At 31.4% G+C, this 22,583-nt stretch overlaps 2 protein-coding genes across 2 annotated transcripts in view; one reads left to right on the top strand and one right to left on the bottom strand.

Moving 5' to 3' along the window:
• LOC113370713 overlaps positions 1–22,583 on the bottom strand; it is a 245,032-nt gene that overhangs the window by 59,386 nt on the left and 163,063 nt on the right. The gene's annotated exons all lie outside the window — the stretch shown is intronic.
• LOC113371281 lies at positions 13,602–16,237 on the top strand. The gene is made up of 3 exons (XM_026611914.1): positions 13,602–13,992; positions 14,143–16,134; positions 16,206–16,237. Exons 1-3 carry the CDS (start codon positions 13,602–13,604, stop codon positions 16,235–16,237), a joined length of 2,415 nt encoding a protein of 804 aa, XP_026467699.1.

Raw genomic sequence — 22,583 nt, 5'->3', positions numbered from 1 at the left:
AATTCATTATCTCATCTTCTGGTTCTAATATAATTTTCTCATTAGTTATATCTTTACTACTCTTTATAAAATGAAATATATGAAGGAATAATAGACAGCAAATGAAAATTGGAAGTTTCAATCCATACTATCTACACGAAATCAAAGAATGTTGACAATTTTCAGTTGTACAGATATTTTTCTTACATGATTTAAAACTACACTCTTTGTTTTTGGAATGATTGAAATAGTTTCTTATTAAGATTCAGCAAAGAATATAAAATAAAAGTAAATGAAAATTATTGGAATTGTACAATTTTGGAACATTTTTAACTAATTACTTTTTGACAAAAAACACTGCATTTATATAGTTAAATATTTATTCTGCGAAAACGAGAATCTACCAAAATCTAATAACCACTTCTCCACATTACGATTTGCATGGTTTTTTAAATCATTTAAATCGGATTGTCTGTTCTCTCAAAAATCTCCGAAACGGCTGGATTTCTTTCTCGGTAACTCCGAAACGGCTAGACCTATCTTTGCCAAAAACTAATCAGCACGTCTCTCATCAGTAGGAATTAAATGTTTTTGGATATTTCCAATCGGTTGATCCGCGGGACCATAATCGTGAAGAATAAACACACACACATTCATTTTTTCTAAGCTATGCCAAAATGTTCAAAAACGTCTGAAACGTGAAGATATGCAGAAATTTTCATTTTCGGGTTTTGAACTATACTCTAACTTATCCTACGTGAAGTTAATAATATTTAAAACATTTGTAAATAGACCAACTTATGTAAGATTATAAAATCCGTTATAACCTTATTTATATAATTATTTCTTATATATTTGGGGGTAATTTAAACCAACCATTACGAAAAAGATAAAAATCATCTTCCAAATGATATTTTAAAATTTCTTGCAAGATGAATGACAACACTAAGAATTTATGTTAATGTCTATTGAAAAAAGTGCAATAAAAATAATTTGCGAAGAATGATTGATATCCTATATAAAAAATATTAGCATATATAAAATTCCCTTAAATTTAGGGTTGAACCTGTGTAGAACCTCTAGTAAAGAGTCTCTACCCATTTTGTATGCTATTGACGCAATAGTCAAGGCTTTAGTTTGGCAAGCACAAAGTTTTAAGTTAAATTTTTGCCTTGAACAATCTGATATCAAGGAGTAGTGATATCAATTTTTATTTAGAAATGATTTAAATAAAAACTGTTTTTTGGTTCATTGCTGAAATACCAAATAGAATACAATTAAAAAGAACTTTACCTTCTTTAATTTTCTTTTAGAAATAAGTAATATCTCTTTTAGTAGATACGATCATTCTAAAAGCGTTCATATAATATTGACCCTTTCGACTCGCAAATTGAAAAATTTATATAAATTTTGCGACGACATACGAGTCGAAAGGGTTAAGCCTAAAATAAGTACCATTCACAACAGTTTTTTAAGTATACCTAGTACCGAATTATAATATATTTTTTATTGGAGAGCTATTTATTTCTACAATCTTTACTTTATCGAGTTGTGTTTTTCTGTATTTTAAATAGTTAATGGTTTCACCAGATCATTTAATAAAAACGGCCTCTATAAATCTAACGCGACATGGCAGTTTTTCACGAGGAGATAATATGAAAGTAATGTGTAATTTGTGCTTCTCAAGCTTTACTTTAAATTCTGAAAGTTAACGATTTTCCCAGTGCTGAGAAAAAACGAGAAAAAACCGTGTTTATTTGTAGGAATAGTAAAGCTTCGCAATTTGAATGAGAGGTCCCAGGTTCGATATCCGCGTGAAGCAGCCTAATGTCAAGCAGTATTGACATCGGTTTTGCTTGAAAATGTAGATAGTAATGTGTTTACGAAAGAAAGTTACTATTAAAGAATTTGTAATAATAAAAATTTATTACAGTTATTGGACAACTTCTTTGGGTTACATCTATAAAACCTATATAATTAGTTAAGTCAAATTGTCAAAACAGCTAATTCTTTTCTTCTAAATCTAGTTTCTAAATCTAATCTTGCTTTCCTTCTTACTTCTCATTTTATTCCAGATCTATTTACTATCAAATTAACCATTTTGCTTTTTATTTGTATTTCTATGCAATTTGCAACCAACATTTTAAACTCTATATCATTGCCAATGATCAATCCAAAGATCGATGTCGTGTGAGTCATGCACGCTACTGACTGAGCTTTTCCCGCCACATCAGCTTGTATTAAAAGTTTCTGTATGTTGTAAACATACAAAGCAATATTTCAAATTGATAACCTCTTGTAAGTTATAGTAATCGTCCAAAAATCTAAAATGAAAATGTTTGCACATTTTCACATTTAACACATGTATGTGTGTGTGTTTTGTCTAAATATAATTTTTTGTCCACGATTTCGAGCTTATGGATCAAACGATTTTAAATATTCATCTAGTGGTGCATGCCATCTTGCCAAATTGCTGGAACTTCACTTTGAAAAAAAAAAGATTTTTGAGAATTTTAAAATTTTTGATTTTTTTTAAAAATGTTTGAATTTTTTTGTACTTTGACATATTTTAAAAAAATTCAACTGTTTTTCAAAGCAATCGCGGTACGTTAGCTATCGTATCGCTAGTTAGAACGAAATAGTGAAACGCATGAGCGCCACGTCGCAGTCAAATGGATAAGGATTGGTACGGAACCCATAGAAATGTGAACAAAATTTGTTCTTATGATTAAAATATCTATAAAATAGCTGATAATTTGATGTGCATATGTCTAATGATCATTTTTGTCCGACAAATGGCGTTTTTTTACTTTTTTATTGGATCTCCGAAACCGCTAGACCTGCCTTACCAAAAATTTTGTCAGTTGTTCATTTTGACAATACAAATAAATTTTTTTTCAATTATCCAAATCAGACGCTCCGTTCTCTCAAAAACTGAATTATCATTTTTGGCTTTTTTTGCCCCGTATCTTCAGAACGACCAGACCTGCCTCTTCCAAAAACTAATCAGTACGTTTCCTTATCAATACAAATTAGATGTTTTTTGAATTATTCAAATCGGTTGATCCGTGTTCCCGAAATCGTCGACGAAAATTTGTATCCGCACAACCATACATCCACTTATTCTAAGGTATGCCAAAAGTTCAGAATCCTTTGAAACGTAAAAATTTTCATTTTCGATTTTTTTGCGATTACTATAACTTATCCTACAGGAAGTTGAAAAACATTCGATTTCTACTCATGGGGAAATGTATCGATTAGCGGCAAGGACAGGTCTAGGCGTTTCGGAGATACAAAGCAAAAATTGCAGAAAATATAAATTATATATAAATGTTTTTGAAAGAACAGACAGAAAAACACAAAAAACATTCAATTCGTAATGATGGATTCGTTTTCGGCAAATACTGGTCCAGCCGTTTCAAAGCTCCTTATCTCCTTAAATGTGCAAAAATTGTAGTTTTTGAGAGAACGAAGCATCCTATTTGAATGTATCAAAAGTGTTTTTATTGCATTGACAGTATAAAGATTAAAACAAATATTTTAAACCAAATATGATTCGGATTTTAGTTATAATTCTAGATAAAGTTTTAAAGTTCACTTATATGCTTCAAATAAATAATTTTAACTTTGCAATTCAGTAATAAGCACTTACGCAAATTTTGTCTAAAAGATAGCAATGATCAAAGTTACAGTATTTATATTAATCTATTTGAAAACATTTAATATTGCTCGAATATTATTTCATTGTGGTACGGGAAGTTCCAGCTAGTTTCAATCGTTTTTGGTGTGACTCAGACCTTTTTAAAATTCAAATAAACTAATTTAAAGCGTTCAAACATTCGCTCATGAAGCATATAATACATATACTCACAATCAGTGAGTTGTTGGTCGTATTTTTACTATCGCAAATCAATTCTCGTCGTGTCCGCCTATAAATCATAGCATTATAAGGTTTTCATTCTGAACCTCTGGATAAAAACGTTGACGTTGGTACTGGACCCTGAGGCGATACGAACGCGCGAATGTTCGATTATCTAACTGATCAAAACTAACTATTCATCAGATGTGCGTCTGTGTATTCGAGGTCGAAGGTTCATTGCCTTTTCAGTCTGCGCATACGTTTTGCATTTTGAGACACGGCCAGTCACACCTTATTACAGAATCGCCATATTCTAGCGATTTACCTGAGATTTACCGGAGACTTGCCGGAGATTTTTAACATGGGCCTTCGTACTGCCGCTGCACCGCAGCCTTTTTCGTTACTAAAAATTTGCGATCATTTGTGGTGCATGGCATCGTGCTTAGGGTAAATTACTGGAAATTCCCGTATCAAAATTAAATATTCGAGAAAAAAAATCAACAATCAATAAATATTGATCAATTAATTGTTTTAAATATTTTCAAACACATAATTATAGTTACTATCTGTTTTATCGTTTCTTTTCATATACAGTGACAATCTTATATTACAAAAAAACATCTATCGGAGATTATATCTCTTCAATAACGCATATGAATATATATATTTTTAAACTGAATTGTGAATTAAAAATTTTTATTTGAAGTATAAAACTTTGTATATTTTCAAGAATTTAAAAAAAAAAATGTTCTGAAAATTTTGAAATTTGTTTGAACCGTATAAGTATGCTTTAAAAATTTTAAGTCTTGGGACGGAACCCAAATGTAACAAAATTAGTACTCATTTTTAAAATCTGTATAAAATATCGAATAATTTGATGTGCACATGTCTAATGATCATTTTTGAGCGCCAAATATCAATTTTTTTAACTTTTTTCTCTGTAACTCTGAAACTGTTGGACCTGTCTTGCCAAAATTTAATCAATCTTTAATTATACAGGTTAAATACAGGTTAAATTCAGAATAGTTTTTGAATCATTTAAATCGGACGTTTTGTTCCCTCAAAAACTGAATTACCATTTTTAGAACTTTTTGCCCCGTATCTTCGGGGCAAAATGCTAACTAACTACTTCTACATGCTTTAGTTCAACAAAATTATTATTTTTCAATGGTGAACAATAATATTATCTACATTCCTATTCTTGATTTGCGAAGATAAAAACAAATAGAAATTTAAAAAAAACTAAACGATAAACGTTATACTCGTATATAATTAATTATTGCAAAAATTTCTAAACTATATCCATCAATCCATAATCAATATAATTTAATTTGATTTTTGGAAATATTGGGAAATTTCACATTTTCAGATTCACTATTATATATATATATATATAGGATAAATAACATAAAAAAATTCATTTGCAGACATCAAAAGCCAAGTTAAAATAACATAACAAATCAAAAGTTCCAAAGTTTAATTTACTTAACTTATATGGTTGTTTCAAACAGACGCATTTTTCGTAATTAATTTTTTTTGCGTTTTTAAGGAAACTTCACCCTCTATGGGCCCGTGTAACTCTCAAGTCACATTCCAATTTATGCTGTGTCTTGAAACTCACATATTTCATATAATAAAACAAAATTATTTAAACAGATTCATTTTTTTTTCATTTGCATATATAAGCTTGTATAACAAATTTATTGTTCCCCTAATTTTTATGAATTTTAATGAATATGAATATGATTTTTTCAATTTTTATGAAACAAGAATTCAGCCCATAGATGGTTATAGTTTTTAGATGCCCATAGAGCATCTTAAAAAATTAGAGGCATCTACGAAAACTCGCATATAGCAAATGTTTGTAGTGCACAAATATTTAGAGTAATTACATATATTCTTTGAAACGCTTTATTTGAATGGCACTGATTATTAGTCTTTAGTGAGAGCTTTATTTTTAAAATAAATAGATGAACATTTTTCCTATATAGCTAAATTCGTATCGATTAAGTCGTTAATTCACATATATCGGGAAGTTCATGCACCTTGCTTCAAGGCAAAACGCCAATTACACCTAGCTTGTATTTTGATATTTGGTAAAACAATTAAATTTAATATTGATTAACTCATATTTTAAAATCTAATCAAACCGTGCAATAGAATTATTGATACGTTTTAACAAATGTATTTTAAATCAACAAAAAAATTTACTCAAATCAGATAAGCAGTTGTGAAATATCATAATTTTTGTGGTACTGGTATACACGATTACAGGTTCACTATCTAAGTTTTTGTCTTGAAGAAATACCATCTGAAATCAAATTTCTTTTCTATATTTGGCTAGCATTCAACGCAAAAGTAAGTCGACAATCGTCTTTGAAATGTTTGCAAGTACTTCGTGTAAGAGACATTATCTATATTATTTGAAAACGTTTTATTTTCATAAAATATTATACATGTGCATATTTTTGTTGACTTGTATGTCAGTATCATCGAAAATAATCGATGCTGGATCTAAACTAGGCAAGGCAACATGACCTGATCTGCTCAGCATCACTTATAATACATACATTGTGTGCAAATCGATGTTTTTATAGTTCCAGAGAAAGATGTGGGTAAGATGTTGCACAAAACCGGTTTTAGCTATGTAGGTGCAAAAATCGTCCAGATCTGCTGCAAGAAAGTAAAAATATAAGACCGGAGAATTTTTTGCTTTAAAGTGAAATTAACATGAGCATCTGTGTGAACTGCAAACGTTTTGAGTCCATTTTTTATTAAATACTATTGTTTGTAGGATGGTAGTTTTCATGTAAATCAATTTTATATACATAGTAAATAAATTGTATATTTGAATATTTGAAACTAGTTGGTATTAGTATTTTTCCTTGAAGCAAGTTACATGAACTTCCCGATATGTGTAAATAATCGACTTAAGCAATAAAAAATAAATTAATTTATGAGTTATTAAAAGTATTTCAAGTAGATTTATTATACATAATTGAAAACGAACGAACACGTTAACGAGTATTTTCTGAAAGCAAATTTTCAAAAATCAATAATTCCTATAATTGAAGCAGTTTCCGTGGAACTTTAATGGTTTACTATGTTCATCAAGACCAAGTACTTTATCGTTATACCGAGTAAATCGTCTAATTTTAATTTTAACAAACGTCAAAAAAACTACTCATTTTCTAAAACTTTGATGAATTTTTGAAATTAAACTACTTGTCGTAAGGCCTTAATATTTCAGTAAGTTCTATAAGACCAAGATATATATCGCCAAAAAAAGTTCCATAAAAATCGGCTTAATTTTTTTCTCCAACAGTTATTTTCACCTAAAACTAATTAGTATTATTCCCAACTACTATCTTTCGAACAGTTTTTGATCTTTTTAAATCGATTCGGTAGTATGAGCTTAAATGTGGACAAAAATTTTAACACTTTTTAATTACAAAGAAACGGCTCGGCATATCGTCTCACAAAACTGACAAACGATGGTCCTCATTGAGATACATCACATGGCTTTTAAATTTTTGAAATCGGTCCAGCCGTTTTGGAGGAAACGGCAAATCAATTTACGGCAAAAAAATCTGTTCACACACACACACACGCGCACACACACGTGCACACACACGCACACACACACATACACACACATACTATTTCCAAATTTGGTCGCATTGGTTTCAGAATGGCTTGAAATGTCGAGAAAACATAAAATTAGCGAGTCAGATTTTTTGATGAAAACGAACTTCTCCTTCGGGAAGTTAAAAATATGCATGATAAAAATGTGTTTATTAACTTCCCGTAGGGTAAGTTATTGTAATGGGCCGAAAATCGGAATTGAAAATTTTTACATTTCTCGACGTTTTGAAGGTTTCTGAACGTTTTGGCATACCTCAGAGAAAATGGATGTGTGTGTGTGTGTGTGTATGTATGTGTGGATACAAATTTCCAGTCACGTTTTAGGGCGCACGGATCAACCGATTTGAATGGTTCAAAAAACATCCGATTCCTATTGATAGGGAAAAGAGCTGATTAGATTTTGGCAAAGGCAGGTCCAGCCGTTTCGGAGATACGAAGCAAAGAGTGCAGAAAATAGAAATCGTATTTTTGAGAGAACGGAGTATCTGATTTGAATGATCTAAAAAACATTCAATTAGTAATGATTGGGAGAAGTGTTTATTAGTTTTTGGCAAAGGCAGGCCCAGCCATTTTAAAGAAACGGAGCTAAATATGTAAAAAATGGCAGTTTTTGAGAGAACTAAGCGTCCGATTTAAATGATTCAAAGAACTTTCTGCTTGTCTTAACAAAATAATCGATTTTGGAAAAAAAAATTGTCCTTTTTTTTTTTTTTTAGTTTTTTTAGTAAGTTTTTTTTAGTTTTTTGCATATCGAAAATATTTATTTTTAATTCTGACTATAATTCTAATATACTTTACAAATAATTTTAACCCTGCAATTCAGTTTATATAATATTTATAAATATTAGACAATGTTACAATATTTATAATAATCTATTTGAAAACATTCAGTAATCCTCGAACATTTAGTAATCCGTATTTCGTTACGGTACGGGAAGTTCCAGCAATTTGCCTTAAGGCACGATGCCACCCACCCCACTAGTTTTCGTACAAATTGTATATGGTATTATCTGACTTGAGTGTGTGTAAAGTAACTCGAGTATTCTGTAAGTTATTCTTAACCTGAAACTTCAGATTCATCTTTGTGAGCTTTTCCTGAAATAGGTCAGCAATATGTGAAAAATTTAGGGACTGACAATCAAAAATTTCAATCTATAGGTTAAATTTGTAGCATAGTGGCAAGTGCCTGTCTTTGTAATCACAATCATATTATGATTGATATATTGATATATTAATGATTTAGTATGAATATTGATATATGATGAGTAGTTACACATCTTTTGCCATCTACAATGAAATAGTTTCATTAAAAAAAAAAAAAACACTTTGCTTGTTAACTGCACATAATTTATAGTAATTGCAAAAAATGGAAAATGAAATTTCTTATATATCCTAATGTTTCAAGGGCTTCTGAACATTTTGGCGTATCTTAGAAAATATGTATGTATGTGAGTGTGCGGATACAAATTTTCGTCGACAATTTCGTGAGCATATGAATATTTTGTTTTTTGAATCGTCTTTTTGATAATTGCTTAAAAAACATTCATAATATACAAAAAATCCAATTTCTCGAAAAAGGTCAATATTTTTCAAATACATATTTAATCTGTCCAAAATTTTCAAAATTCTTTAAAGATATTTCAAAAAGTTTCAGCAATTTGCTTTGAGGCACTATGCCATGGCACCACTAGTTTTTGAGATAAAGATGGTGGATCTTTTTACCTATGGACCTTTAAGCCCTGCTCTAGCCTATGACACAGGACAGAATACATAGATGGTAGACAAAAGTTATTTATGAAATTTATTTGAAAAATTGTATAACATATTGATAATAATAATTGTCGAGACTCAGTTTTCTTAAGCTTCCTGGTGAGATCAAAATGTACAGTTAAATGTATCCGCGTTTTTCCAATAATATCTAAATAAATAATTTACCATAAGCGGTTATCAAATCTATATGTAGCTCGTGATGTGATGTATCAGGTGATCTCGATTATCTTCTGCGCGGAAACAGAGCAAAACATTATCATCGCCGTAGCTGGAGATGGAGATGAAGCTGGAGCCGAGCCGTGCCGGATGCACGGCCAGTATTAAATAATCGAGCGGTCCCGAACAAGAAAAGGTTAATAAGCGATAAACGGCCAAGAAATCTGCGGGCAAGAAAAATAAAAACCGGAAACAAACATGAGAGGATATCTCGGAAAGATACGGAACGAAAGCTTATAATGTTTCTGCAATCGTAAAGCAAAGACCTTGAGTAGAATCCGCAATAAAAATGGTCTCAAATTAAGTATTTTCCACAAGGAAAGAAGCACATTTGATGAGAGTCAAGTGCTTTATTGCATGTACGTTATAATTGGTGATACCACTCACTACAAGAAAAACAAACCTTTGTATTCAATATTTTTAATGAAATGATCAATGTTATGTAATCACGCAATCCCAGGTTCAAAGCCGCGTTTAGAAAACTAATATCAAACGGTAGCAGTATCCACTAGGGTTTATACAAAACCAACATTTCAGAAAACCGGTATTCGAATTGTAAATTTCCCAGAAAACCGGTTTCGGCCGATTTTCGAATTTTATATATAAAATCAAATTTTGCTCGTATATTCTGTAATAACAAAGAAAAGTTATCGGTATTTATTTAATGATCAATTTTATAAATAGTAAACAAATTTATTTTGGGGTCGCCCGTATGTAAGCGGTTAAGAGCGACGGGACTTGTTTCAGAGGTCCCGGGTTCTATACCCACTTCGAGCAGCCTGTTGTCAGACAGTAGTGACAACGATTTTCAGTTGGAAATATAGATAGCAATATGTTTGCAAGTGAAAATAGCCCTCATCCGGCATTGCTGCACCATTAAAAATACTTGCCCTTTTACAGAAATTGTAATAATAATCTATAATACAGAGATGTGACAGCTGATTGGGTTGCCATCTGTCAAACAGACTAGTATTATGTCAAAATCAGCACAACAGCTTATAGGACACCTAGTGGGTTCTGATTGCTGTTCAAAAATAATTAAAAAAACTAGCTGTAAGTGGAATTCTGTCTTAAGGCAATTAAGGCATCGTGCCTTAAGGCAAATTGCTGGAACTTCCCGTACCAAAAATTATTATTTTAAAAACGATTAACATTTTTGAAAAAATTTTACTTCGAAAAAATTAGAGAGAAACTATAAATTTGACAAAAAATTACTTTTTTTGAAAAAAAAATTTTTTTTTGAAAACAAAATTTTTTTGAAAAAAAAATGTTTTTTTCATTTTGACATACTTTGGAAATTCTGAACTGTTTTTCAAAGCAATCGTACTGCTTTATCTGCATAGAGACAAAATGTCAAAGCGCGCAACTGCCGCGCCGCCGTCTAACGGATAAGCATTGGTACGGAACCCATAAAAATATAGAAAAAAATTATACTTATTGTTAAAATCTTTATAAAATATCTGATAATTTGATGTGCATATGTCTAATGATCATTTTTGACCGCCAAATGGCATTTTTTTTTTTTATCATTAGATCTCCGAAACCGCTAGACCTGCCTTCATGAAAATTTGATCAATTTTTCATCTTTTCAATACAAGTAAAATGTTTTTTGAATTATTAAAATCGGACGCTCCGTTCTCTTAAAACTGAGTTACCGTTTTCGGCACTTTTTGCCCCGTATCTTTGGAACGGCTGGACCTGCCTTTGCCAAAAACTAATCAGCACGTCTCCTTATCAATACGAATCGAATGCTTTTTGAATTATTCAAATCGGTTGATTCGTGTTCCCGAAATCGTCGACGAAAATTTGTATCCGCACATACATACTGGTCAGAATATATTCTGACGGCTAAACATTTTCAGTGCAGCGTGCCTTGGCACCGGGTATTGTGTTACAATTCTTAGAATTACGCAGCCTCTGGCCTGTGTCCTTCGCCCTTGTACATTTTTATACCTAAATACTTCCTGTATGAACACTGTACCCAGTAATTTTAAGTTAGTCTAGACAACGCAGCGGAACAGTCGACAAGTATATATTCAATCACCGCTGTATTTGTAATAGTTTGAAGATATTAATATAGATTTATACCGATCACAGTGGTTTTATTCAGTAATATTCAAATTTGGAACGGTTATCGTCAGATAACAATTATTTACTTACAGTCCGCTTTATTATTAATTACTGATGGTAGCCAGCCCAACCATTGGTCATCTTCGAGCCGTATATTAAGTTTGTTATAAATACAACTAGTGCCCGGTTAGTACTTTATATAGTGAATACCGGTTAATTAATAGAACTTTGTACGGATTATTTACTGGCATAAATTCTGTGTTTGTGTTAAATTTTGATTGGTGGTGTGTTATGAGCACGTAGTTTGCACGTATCGCGATAAACTGTGATAAAATTTAATAAGTGCAAGTGTTTTCCCGCCAATTGATTCTACGTGTTGTTTTGTGATCTAATATCCGAGACGGTGGTGCATTTTTTGAAACCAGAGAGCTGACTTCAATCTTTTGGTGTTTTATCTGAAGCAGCTTATATTTTCCTGGACATCCGGCACACCAGATCAATTTTCTGATAGATCAGCAACTGAAATTATCTTCGATTAATATTGAGACTCAATATTTTGGTAACTTGGTATTTGCATCCAGAGTGCTGAATTCATCTCTTTAGAAAGGAACCAGCTCATACTTTCCTGGACAGCGTGTTAACCAGGCCAACCCAATACCAGAAACATTCAGCTAAATCCAGAGTGCTGACTTTGAGGATCTTACTGAAGAGCAGCTCATACTTTCCTGGACCAATTTCACGACTACGGTTGTAATAGTTGTTTATTTATCTTATATTTACTTTACTGATTATTATTTGTTATTGTCATTTTTAACTAATACTTGTTCGTAAAGGTTTTGTATTTATCATAAGTTAAGCGTTACTCAATTTTAAATTACTTATTACTATTCTTCGAATGTCATTTAATTGAATAATATAAGCATTAACATTCAGTAGTAACTATATTGATGAATTTGTAACAGTTAACGCGTCAGGTATTAGATATTTTGTTTAACAAAGTATTCAATTATTCTAAATTATAATCAGTCAGATTTTTAAATAAGCTAAAATGGCTGAAGTGAAAAAACTATTAAGAAAATGCGCATACATTAAATCAATCTTCGAAAAATTAGTGAATACCGATTTTATTGATGAACCAATTAACATGTTAGAAAATGTAAAAAAACGTCTCGATACCAAATATTTAGAATTCGAGAAAATATTAGAGGAATTAGGTTACTCGGATGATTATTCAGATGAGACGTCAGTGATTCAAACTTTATATGAAACCGTATCGTACAAAATTGACAGATTAATAGCGGAATCATCTAATGCAGCAAAATTTAAAGTATCTCCCGAAGCGCAAATAAAACTGCCCAATATACATATCCCGCAATTTAACGGCTCTTATAAAGATTGGACGGGATTTAAGGACTTATTTGTATCGACAATTAATGACAATAAATCATTAACCGATGTTCAAAAATTTTATTATTTAAAGGGACATCTTATCGGGGATGCCGCTGAGGCTATTAATAATTTGCAACTAAGCGACGCTAATTACAAAGTAGCGTGGGATACATTAACTAGTAAATTTGAAAACAAATGTGTCATAACTTATACATTTTTACAACAATTTATTGATATTCCAAAACTGTTAAAAATAACTCAAGACACTTTAAAGACCTTCATTAATTCCGCTCAACAAATTATTAATTCCCTTAAGGCTTTGGACATTGGTGTCGATAATTGGGATACCTTACTTACATTTTTGCTATTAAATAAACTGGATTTCTCTATGCGACTTAAATTTAATTCTAATAGAGCGCACAAAAATCTGCCGACGCTAACCGAATTATTTACCTTTCTTGAACAAAGTCGGGCGGCATTAGAAATTTCTTACGGTCTTGAATCGGAAGCGAGTAATAAAAATATAATTGTAAAAAAGCGCACATTTTTTTCTAAAGAAGAAATTAGTTCTAAATCATGTCCGTTATGTAAGGATAATCATGTCATTAATAATTGTGCAAAATTTTTAAGTATGACGGTAGACGACAGATTAATATTTATATCGCAAAACAATATGTGTACAAATTGTCTCCGAAAGGGACACATTCAGAAAAGGTGTTTCGTGCGGTTTCATTGTAAAAATTGCCCCAAACGTCATAACACTCTATTACATTCGGAGAAAGAAAATGAACCTAGCGACACATCTAATGTAGATAAACCTGGAACTTCGACTGCTACAGCATCGCATGTTATGCACACCAACATAGATTTTAATTGCACTATTTTGCCTACTGTTACTTTAATTATCCGAGATGTAAACAACAAACCTCTTAGAATACGAGCCTTATTAGATTCGGGTTCAGAAGTTAGTATCATAACGAAAAATCTTGCTAATAAACTCGGTTTTAAATTACATAGCTCAAATTTACTTTTAAGTGGCGTTGACGGCGCATCAGTTCGATCCAGTAATTTTATTTATTGCACAATTTCAAATAGTAGTGGCAGTTTTCAGAAAAAATCAAAATTCGTCGTCTTAAATAAAATATCAAATTATTTGCCGTCACAGTACATAGAGAAATCTAGTTTTTCCTTACCAAAAAATGTATATTTGTCAGATCAAAATTTTAATAAGCCAGACGAAGTTGAGTTGTTAATCGGTGTCGACATATTTTTTGAAATTCTTTTAAATGAGAAAATTCTGCTTGGAAAGGATAAACCAGTGTTACAAAATACAGTTTTTGGTTGGGTTGTAGCTGGTAACTTCGGAAATAATTCTAGTCCTGTTGATAACTTAACGGCTTCCATTAATCACGTCCAGCTAGCAAGCTCTATAGCAAGGTTTTGGGAAATCGATGAGATAAATGACAGTTATTCGGTATCAAGCGACGATGAAATTTGCGAGCGTCATTTTTTGGAAAATGTTTCTAGAGATATTGATGGAAGTTATGTGGTTGCTTTGCCTTTAAAGCCCAGTGCTGATGTAAATCTTGGCTTATCATTACAACAAGCTAAACGTCGCTTTTTGCATTTAGAAGCTCGCTTCAAAAGAAATACTATTTTAAAAAAACAGTACTCTGACTTTATCAACGAATATATCGCATTAGGTCACGCAGCTGTAACAAACTTTGATCACTCCGGTATGCATTATTATCTACCACACCATGCGGTATTTAAAAAAGATTCTGACCAGATCCGCGTAGTTTTCGATGCTTCTGCTGTAACTTCAACCGGAAATTCTTTAAATGACGTACTTTATACGGGTCCAAAGTTGCAGCAAAGTATTTTCGAGATTTTGATAAAATTTAGATGTTACAAATTCGTGTTCACAGCTGATATAGTTAAAATGTTTCGCCAAATTCGAGTTAGAAAAGAAGACCAAGATTTACAACGCATATTGTGGCGCGAAGGTCCAAACGAAACTTTAAAGTGTTTGAAATTAACAACTGTCACATATGGAACTGCATGCGCTCCATACTTGGCAATACGGTGCTTGCACAAACTAATCAGCGATGAAGGTTCGGCTTATCCACTTGCTTGCGCAGCGCTGCGTAACGATTGTTACGTGGACGATTTAATAACGGGTTCCGAAACTTTAGAGCAATCGGTCAGATTAAGGGACGAATTAATAGCATTGTTTTCCAAAGCAAATATGTCTCTCCATAAATGGGCTGCAAATGATGATAAAATTTTAAAATTTACATCGTTGGAAAATGAGCATTCTGAAATGTTTGATATAACGGATGATAAGTCTTCCGTAAAGGCATTGGGACTTTGTTGGAACCGCGTTTCAGATTCATTCGAAATCCGTACCAATGGAATTATTATCGAAACAAAATTAACCAAACGAAAAATTTTATCATCAATTGCAAAAATTTTTGACCCACTTGGTTTGATTTCTCCTTTTGTGGTAATTGCCAAAATAATGATGCAAGATTTATGGCAATTGAAAATTAGTTGGGACGATTTAATCACAGACAAGTCAATACTTACTCGTTGGACGCAATTTGTAAGCGATATTACTATTCTAAATGACATAAAAATACCACGTCCTTTATTTTTACGAAGCGAAATTTGTCACTTACAATTACATGGTTTTTGTGATGCTTCGATAAAGGCATATGGCGCTTGCATATATGTGCGCACAGTATATCAAAATCAACATACTTCTGTCAATTTACTATGTTCCAAATCTCGAGTCGCACCGATCAAACATGTTACACTTCCCCGTCTTGAACTTTGCTCTACACTATTATTAGTTAGGTTATATAATTCTATATGCAAGATTTTTAAACATAGGGTTCATGACATATTTTTCTGGAGTGATTCAAGTATTGCACTCACTTGGATTAATACTTCCCCATCAAAACTTAAGTCTTTTGTTGCAAATAGGGTTTCCGAAATACAAAATTGTACAAATGTAACTTGGCGACATGTTCCATCGGCCTATAATCCTGCTGACCTTATTTCACGCGGCGTCACTGGTGTTAAACTACGCGATTGCCACCTTTGGTGGTGTGGACCTCAGTGGTTAAAATCAAATATAAATTTTTGGCCAGAAATATTTAACGTTAATGAAACTGTCAATTTGCCTGAGCAGGAACTTATTCGTAATACCCTTTTGTGCACTCCTTTATTAAACGAAATCTTCACAAAATTCTCTAATTTTAATAAATTACAGCGTGTTGTTGCTTTTTGTTTAAGATTCATTAATAATAGTAAGATATCTCGCATACAAAGAATGGTCGGACCACTAACAATTGAAGAATTAAATTTCGTTTCAAATCAACAAAGAATGGCCGGACCACTCACAATTGAAGAATTAAATTTCGCTTCAAATCAAATTATTCGCAAAATCCAATTAGAAAATTTCAAAACGCTGATAGATAAACTCCAGAACAGAGTCCTAAACGTGTCGATTGACAAGCATTTACTTGAGCTCAATCCTTTTCTTGATGAGCAAAATATTTTACGAGTGGGCGGGCGACTGGAGAAGGCAAATATATCATATGATCAAAAATTCCCCATCATACTTCCCGCAAAAAATCACGTGACAGATTTGATATTGTTACAGGAACATCAACGCTTGTTGCATGCCGGTGTGCAAACCGTTCTCGCAAATATTCGACTTCGTTTCTGGCCTATTAATGCCCGAAATAGGATCAAACAAATAATTAAAAATTGTGTTCGATGTTACCGGCATGATAATCGTAATATGCAGCAGATAATGGGAAATCTCCCAAAGGAAAGGGTGAACATATCCAGACCTTTTTTAACTACGGGGATAGATTATGCCGGTCCATTTACACTTCGAGTGAGTAAGGTACGGAAAGCACAACGAAGCAAAGCATACATCGCGTTATTTATTTGCTTTTGTACAAAAGCTATTCACTTAGAATTAGTAACTAGCTTGACTACTGAAGCTTTTATGGCGGCTTTGAAGCGGTTCATTTCGCGCAGGGGTAAATGCAACACAATTTATTCCGATAATGGCACAAATTTTATTGGAGCGCGCCATGAGTTGCATCAACTTTATAAGTTATTTAAAAATGATAAAAATAGATCAGAATTAGTAGATGCTGCATCTATCGAGGGGATAGCTTGGAAATTCAGTCCACCTCATGCTCCTCATTTTGGAGGTTTGTGGGAAAGCGCGGTTAAACTCGCAAAACATCACATTCGCAGAGTTATTGGGAGTTCTTGTCTAACCTACGAGGAATTTACTACCGTTTTAACTCAAATAGAGGCAGTTTTAAATTCTCGTCCAATCACTGGCGTCTATGAAAATCCATCTGAAACCACGTTTTTAACACCCGGACACTTTCTAATAGGCGACGCGTTAACTGCTTTTCCTGAACCAGCACTTGTAGATATAAATATTAACAGACTTTCAATATGGCAAAATCTAACTAGATTAAGAGATATGTTTTGGAAAAAATGGTCTATAGATTATTTAAGTTTGTTACAAAAACGATACAAATGGCAAATAGAAACACCTAATATTAAAATAAATGACGTAGTGTTATTAAAGGAGGATAACTTGCCACCTCTAAATTGGTTATTAGGGCGTATCACAAACGTAAATCCCGGTACTGATGGTAAAGTACGCGTAGTAACCGTAAAAACCAAAGCTGGAATTTATGTGCGGCCTATAACTAGAATATGTCCACTACCAAATGGAGATTTTAATTAATAATTTTACTTAATTATGTTATTTCTATTACTTTTATTAAATATGTTATTGTTAAATGCTTATCAATTATGTTAGTTAAAAAATCTAGGATTAAGATAGAACTTATTTAGCTTTATTTCAAAAAATATATATATTTTTCAATAGTATCAATACACCATGAAACTAACATTATATTAAGCTTGTTTAGGATATTTTTATACATATACACAATAACTATAGGAAATAATATGTAGAATAAATTTAATTTTTTCGGGGCGCAATATGGTCAGAATATATTCTGACGGCTAAACATTTTCAGTGCAGCGTGCCTTGGCACCGGGTATTGTGTTACAATTCTTAGAATTACGCAGCCTCTGGCCTGTGTCCTTCGCCCTTGTACATTTTTATACCTAAATACTTCCTGTATGAACACTGTACCCAGTAATTTTAAGTTAGTCTAGACAACGCAGCGGAACAGTCGACAAGTATATATTCAATCACCGCTGTATTTGTAATAGTTTGAAGATATTAATATAGATTTATACCGATCACAGTGGTTTTATTCAGTAATATTCAAATTTGGAACGGTTATCGTCAGATAACAATTATTTACTTACAGTCCGCTTTATTATTAATTACTGATGGTAGCCAGCCCAACCACATACACACACGTACAACATACATACATACACACACACACACACACATACACACACACACACACACATACATCCATTTTTTCTAAGGTATGCCAAAATGTTCAGAAACCTCTGAAACGTAAAGATATATAAAAATTTTCATTTTCGATTTTTTTGCGATTACTATAACTTGCCCTACGGGAAGTTAACAATTAATTTTAATTAGTAAAACAAAGAAATAATAGTTGATTTGTCAGTATTATGCCAAGTATTATGACTAGTATTATGTCAAAATCAGCACAACAGCTTATAGGACACCTAGTGGGTTCTGATTGCTGTTCAAAAATAATTAAAAAAACAATTAATTTTAATTAGTAAAACAAAGAAATAATAGTTGATCTGGATTGAATAACATTGAAAATGAATTTTCATTATTCATGCAACATTTTCACACATAAAGCGAGAATATATATATTTTTATGATAGTGAAAGAAAAGTGTGAAGAAATAGAAATAATATATTTTTATCAGCAAGAAGTCGCATTGATCTAAATTAATATACTCGTATACATTGATACAATCTTTCCGATACGTGTATACAAACAACTTAATCATTAAGAATTGAGATTCAGCTATTAGAAAAATATTCAACCTGCATATTTCAAAGATGAAATTTTCGATTTCATATAAAAATTATCGATACGATTTCAAATCTATGTCTTCCAATAATTACAACATTTGTAATTGTATACATTAAATTGAGTTGTATATCACATTTCATCCAATTCGTGTTCAAGAAATCTATTTCATATGAGTATGGACGTCAATTGTAATCAGTAGCTACCGCCAAAATACAAGTGTATGTTAGATACTAATTAGAATCGCTCAAGCACGCGGCGAAATTATAAACTACTAGTTGACCCGGCAAACGTTCTAAAAACTGCTAGAGAATCAAAAATATTAATACTTTAAGTGTATAAGGATGCGTTGTTTCAATGCTATATACAATGAGGTATTATAAACCCCATTAGTTTGTCTATATTACTTACATGTCTATTTACTTTTATTATGTATTTTCAAAGATTACCGTTGATCTCACGATAGCAAAGCCATAAGAGTCAAGGTTATAGCTGGTTATACATCTTTTTCACTCTACTTTCAAATATTGTTGTTAAACAATGCTTAACTTTACTGGTTTTTGACACATCAGGGTGGACCTTTTTAACCCTAGATATTTATATATTACTATCTATTCTTCGATAAATTCTGGGAAACTATAACTGGAAAATTTGTTCACCAAAATGTCCTTTTGATCGATACCAAATTTAGGTTCTGAATTTAAATAACATAAATAAAAAATAATATAACCTAGAAAATATTTTATAAATACCAATGAGTATATAATTATACATATGAGATCATTCAGAGCACCGAGTTTGAGAAAATGCCAAAAAGTGCATTTTCATACTAACATTTCAAAAAAGTTGATATTTTGAGTTTCTAGTAACACTTGCAGCCCATTTACTAACGTTTATGTAAATAGACATTGTAAATAAAACTACAAACAAAACTGCTTATTACAATTTATTCATAATTAAATAATATTATCACGTATCTAATAAATAATATTCGTAAATAATATTCAACATCCTATTAAATGTAATTGAACATCATCTGTCAAAAACGTTTGACATTTCACGTATTAGCCACCGTCCATTGTTTTATTCAAATTACGCTGCTACAAAAATTTTCAAATTAAAAATGCAAAGTTTCTACGCGGTTTTGAAATATTATCTCACCTTTCCGGCCAAATCGGTTTAGCCATTTTCGAGTTTTACGGGATCATTTGATCGAGAGCTCCATTTTTATATATAAGAAGATAAGAAGATGATGAATATTTATAAGTTCATCTGCATATCGTAGGCCTATATTAAAAATTTTATCGTCTACACTAAAAAATTGTTTTCAACATTTAATCACGAATAAACGTCCCGGATGATATTTACCAAAAACCAATCAACTAGATTCACAACCAATATATTTCGAAGTTTTTGAATTTTTGAAATCGAGTCACGATTGTAGCTTCAAACTTATCGAGATATATTGAATGACTTTCAAATTTTACAAGTAGGTGTAGCCGTTTTTGAGAAAACTTCGTTGAGAGATCACAAGTCAGCTCACAAACACACATACACACACATACATTTTCAAATTCAGAATGACTTAAAACGTCGAGAAAATATAAAATTAGCAATTTGGGTTTTCTCGCGAAAACATGAACTTCTCTTTCGAGGAGTCAAAAATAATGAAAGCTAACTTAATCTTATTTTGAAAAACGAACGGAAAAATCAGCTTATGCCTCAGTAACTATTCAATTCATTACAATAACAAGTACGAAGTATTTCTAAGCTGAAAATTATTCTAAGCTGAAATGACTTAATTTGCGTATATAGCGTAGAGCAGGTAAAAAGATTCACCAACAATGTGTCAATAAAGGTTAAGAATTTTTTGATAATATTTGAAAGTAGAGGAAAAATATTTAAACCTTGATTGGCTTGCTACGGCAAGGTAAACGGCAATGTTTGAAAATCCTTAACAAAATATTTTTTTGTTGTTATTTATTTTGGTTGCTTAATTGAAGAAATCTTAATATAATTTTCAAGTATACGTTATTTAATTATTTTACAAGTTGTGTTGTTAATTATAAGTTAGATTGAATATAACCTTTATAAAAGCTTACACGTGGTTGGGGTGATGAACATTTACCCTGGGAAAGGTGTAAGCAATAAAAAATTGGAAAAAAATTAATTATGTTAAATAAAAGCATTTTCACAATAAATTAATTAAATATATAGTTATTCCAACTCTGCTGATAAATATTTCTAACAAAGACCAGATCAAGATTAAATATACAGTAATCTTTGTAAAAAATGTACCCATAAAATTTATATTTTGCAATGGTCGAATAATGTTGCTATTATTTTGTAAAAGCCCTTAAAAATTAAAAATAAGACGTTGGACATGTTTGCCGCCAGGCTGTTCCATTCTACCCGCCTATGGGGTAAAAAGGAACATGTGTCGAATTTTTGAAAAAGGTTAAATAAAACACATTTTTGCAATGATGTAATTGATCAAGTGATCAAATTGGTTTTCCATTTGTTATGATATAATATAATGTGATAAAATTTGACGTTTATTTTTATTAAGGTTTAATAAGGTCTTTTTTGCAATATGACTGCTTAAAGTAAAATTGGTCCTTTGTCCTCCCCCCTACCCTACTTAAAACAATTCTGAAGTAAGTAATATAAGTAAATCCATCTACAACTAATAAGTAATCTTACATAAGTAAATCCCTTAATATTAGATGTTAGCGGCAATTAATTGATAGAATCTAATTGAGAAAATATTCAGTAGAGACAGATATCGCTTATTCAAACATCATTCAAGTCTGATGAAGACTTAATCTTTTGTCATGAGAAATTGTTTTTTTTTTTTTATCAAACGGCATTGGGTGAACGAGTATAACTTTATTCACGGCGATAATTAACGGTCCGTGCATATCGGATTATTATTATGGACACATGTATATACATATATGCTTAAATTTATGTACACATTGTGCTCAATGTCACAATATTTTTAGTAAACAGGAAACAAAAAGACGACCTTCTGGTTATTGATTGCCGAATAAAGTGAAAAAGCTATTAACAAATAAACAAAAACTGCATTGTGGATTGAAGCCCAAATAGGAAAATCATGTTACGAACCAAAAGTAGTATAAAATGTACATATTAATTATATAGCAATAAATAATTAACATATTATACGGTGGTTAATTATTCGAAGTCAAAGGACAAAGGTCGCTTAAGTATTGAAAGGTAATAATTAAGAATGGAATTTACTGCTTTTTTAAGCCTCTCGTGAAACAATATAATTATATATTTCTGAATATGACTCACTAAATATTTTATTAAATTTCAAGATTATTATATTAGATTTATAACAGATGTTTTTTTTATTTTCCCTGCCTTGAAAAATATTTTTTGTATTGTATATATATTTTTCTTAGCTTTTGCAAAATATGAATAATTTATTAAAATAATAAAATAACCTACACTTTGTGTTACTATAATAAATTAACTTTCTCTAAATTATTAAGTTAAATTGAATTGCAAATCTTTGCATGCATTCGTTTAATTTGCGATAAACAAGTTATCACCACTTAGAAAATTCGAATATTCTTGAGGTAA

Source organism: Ctenocephalides felis, unplaced genomic scaffold, assembly GCF_003426905.1.
Source record: "Ctenocephalides felis isolate EL2017-DRISC unplaced genomic scaffold, ASM342690v1 CF-g0.4_SCAFFOLD_01492, whole genome shotgun sequence".
NCBI classification, from domain to species: Eukaryota; Metazoa; Arthropoda; class Insecta; order Siphonaptera; family Pulicidae; genus Ctenocephalides; species Ctenocephalides felis.
The sequence above is the reverse complement of the archived record's forward strand: the minus strand, read 5'-3'. Positions and strand labels throughout refer to the sequence as shown.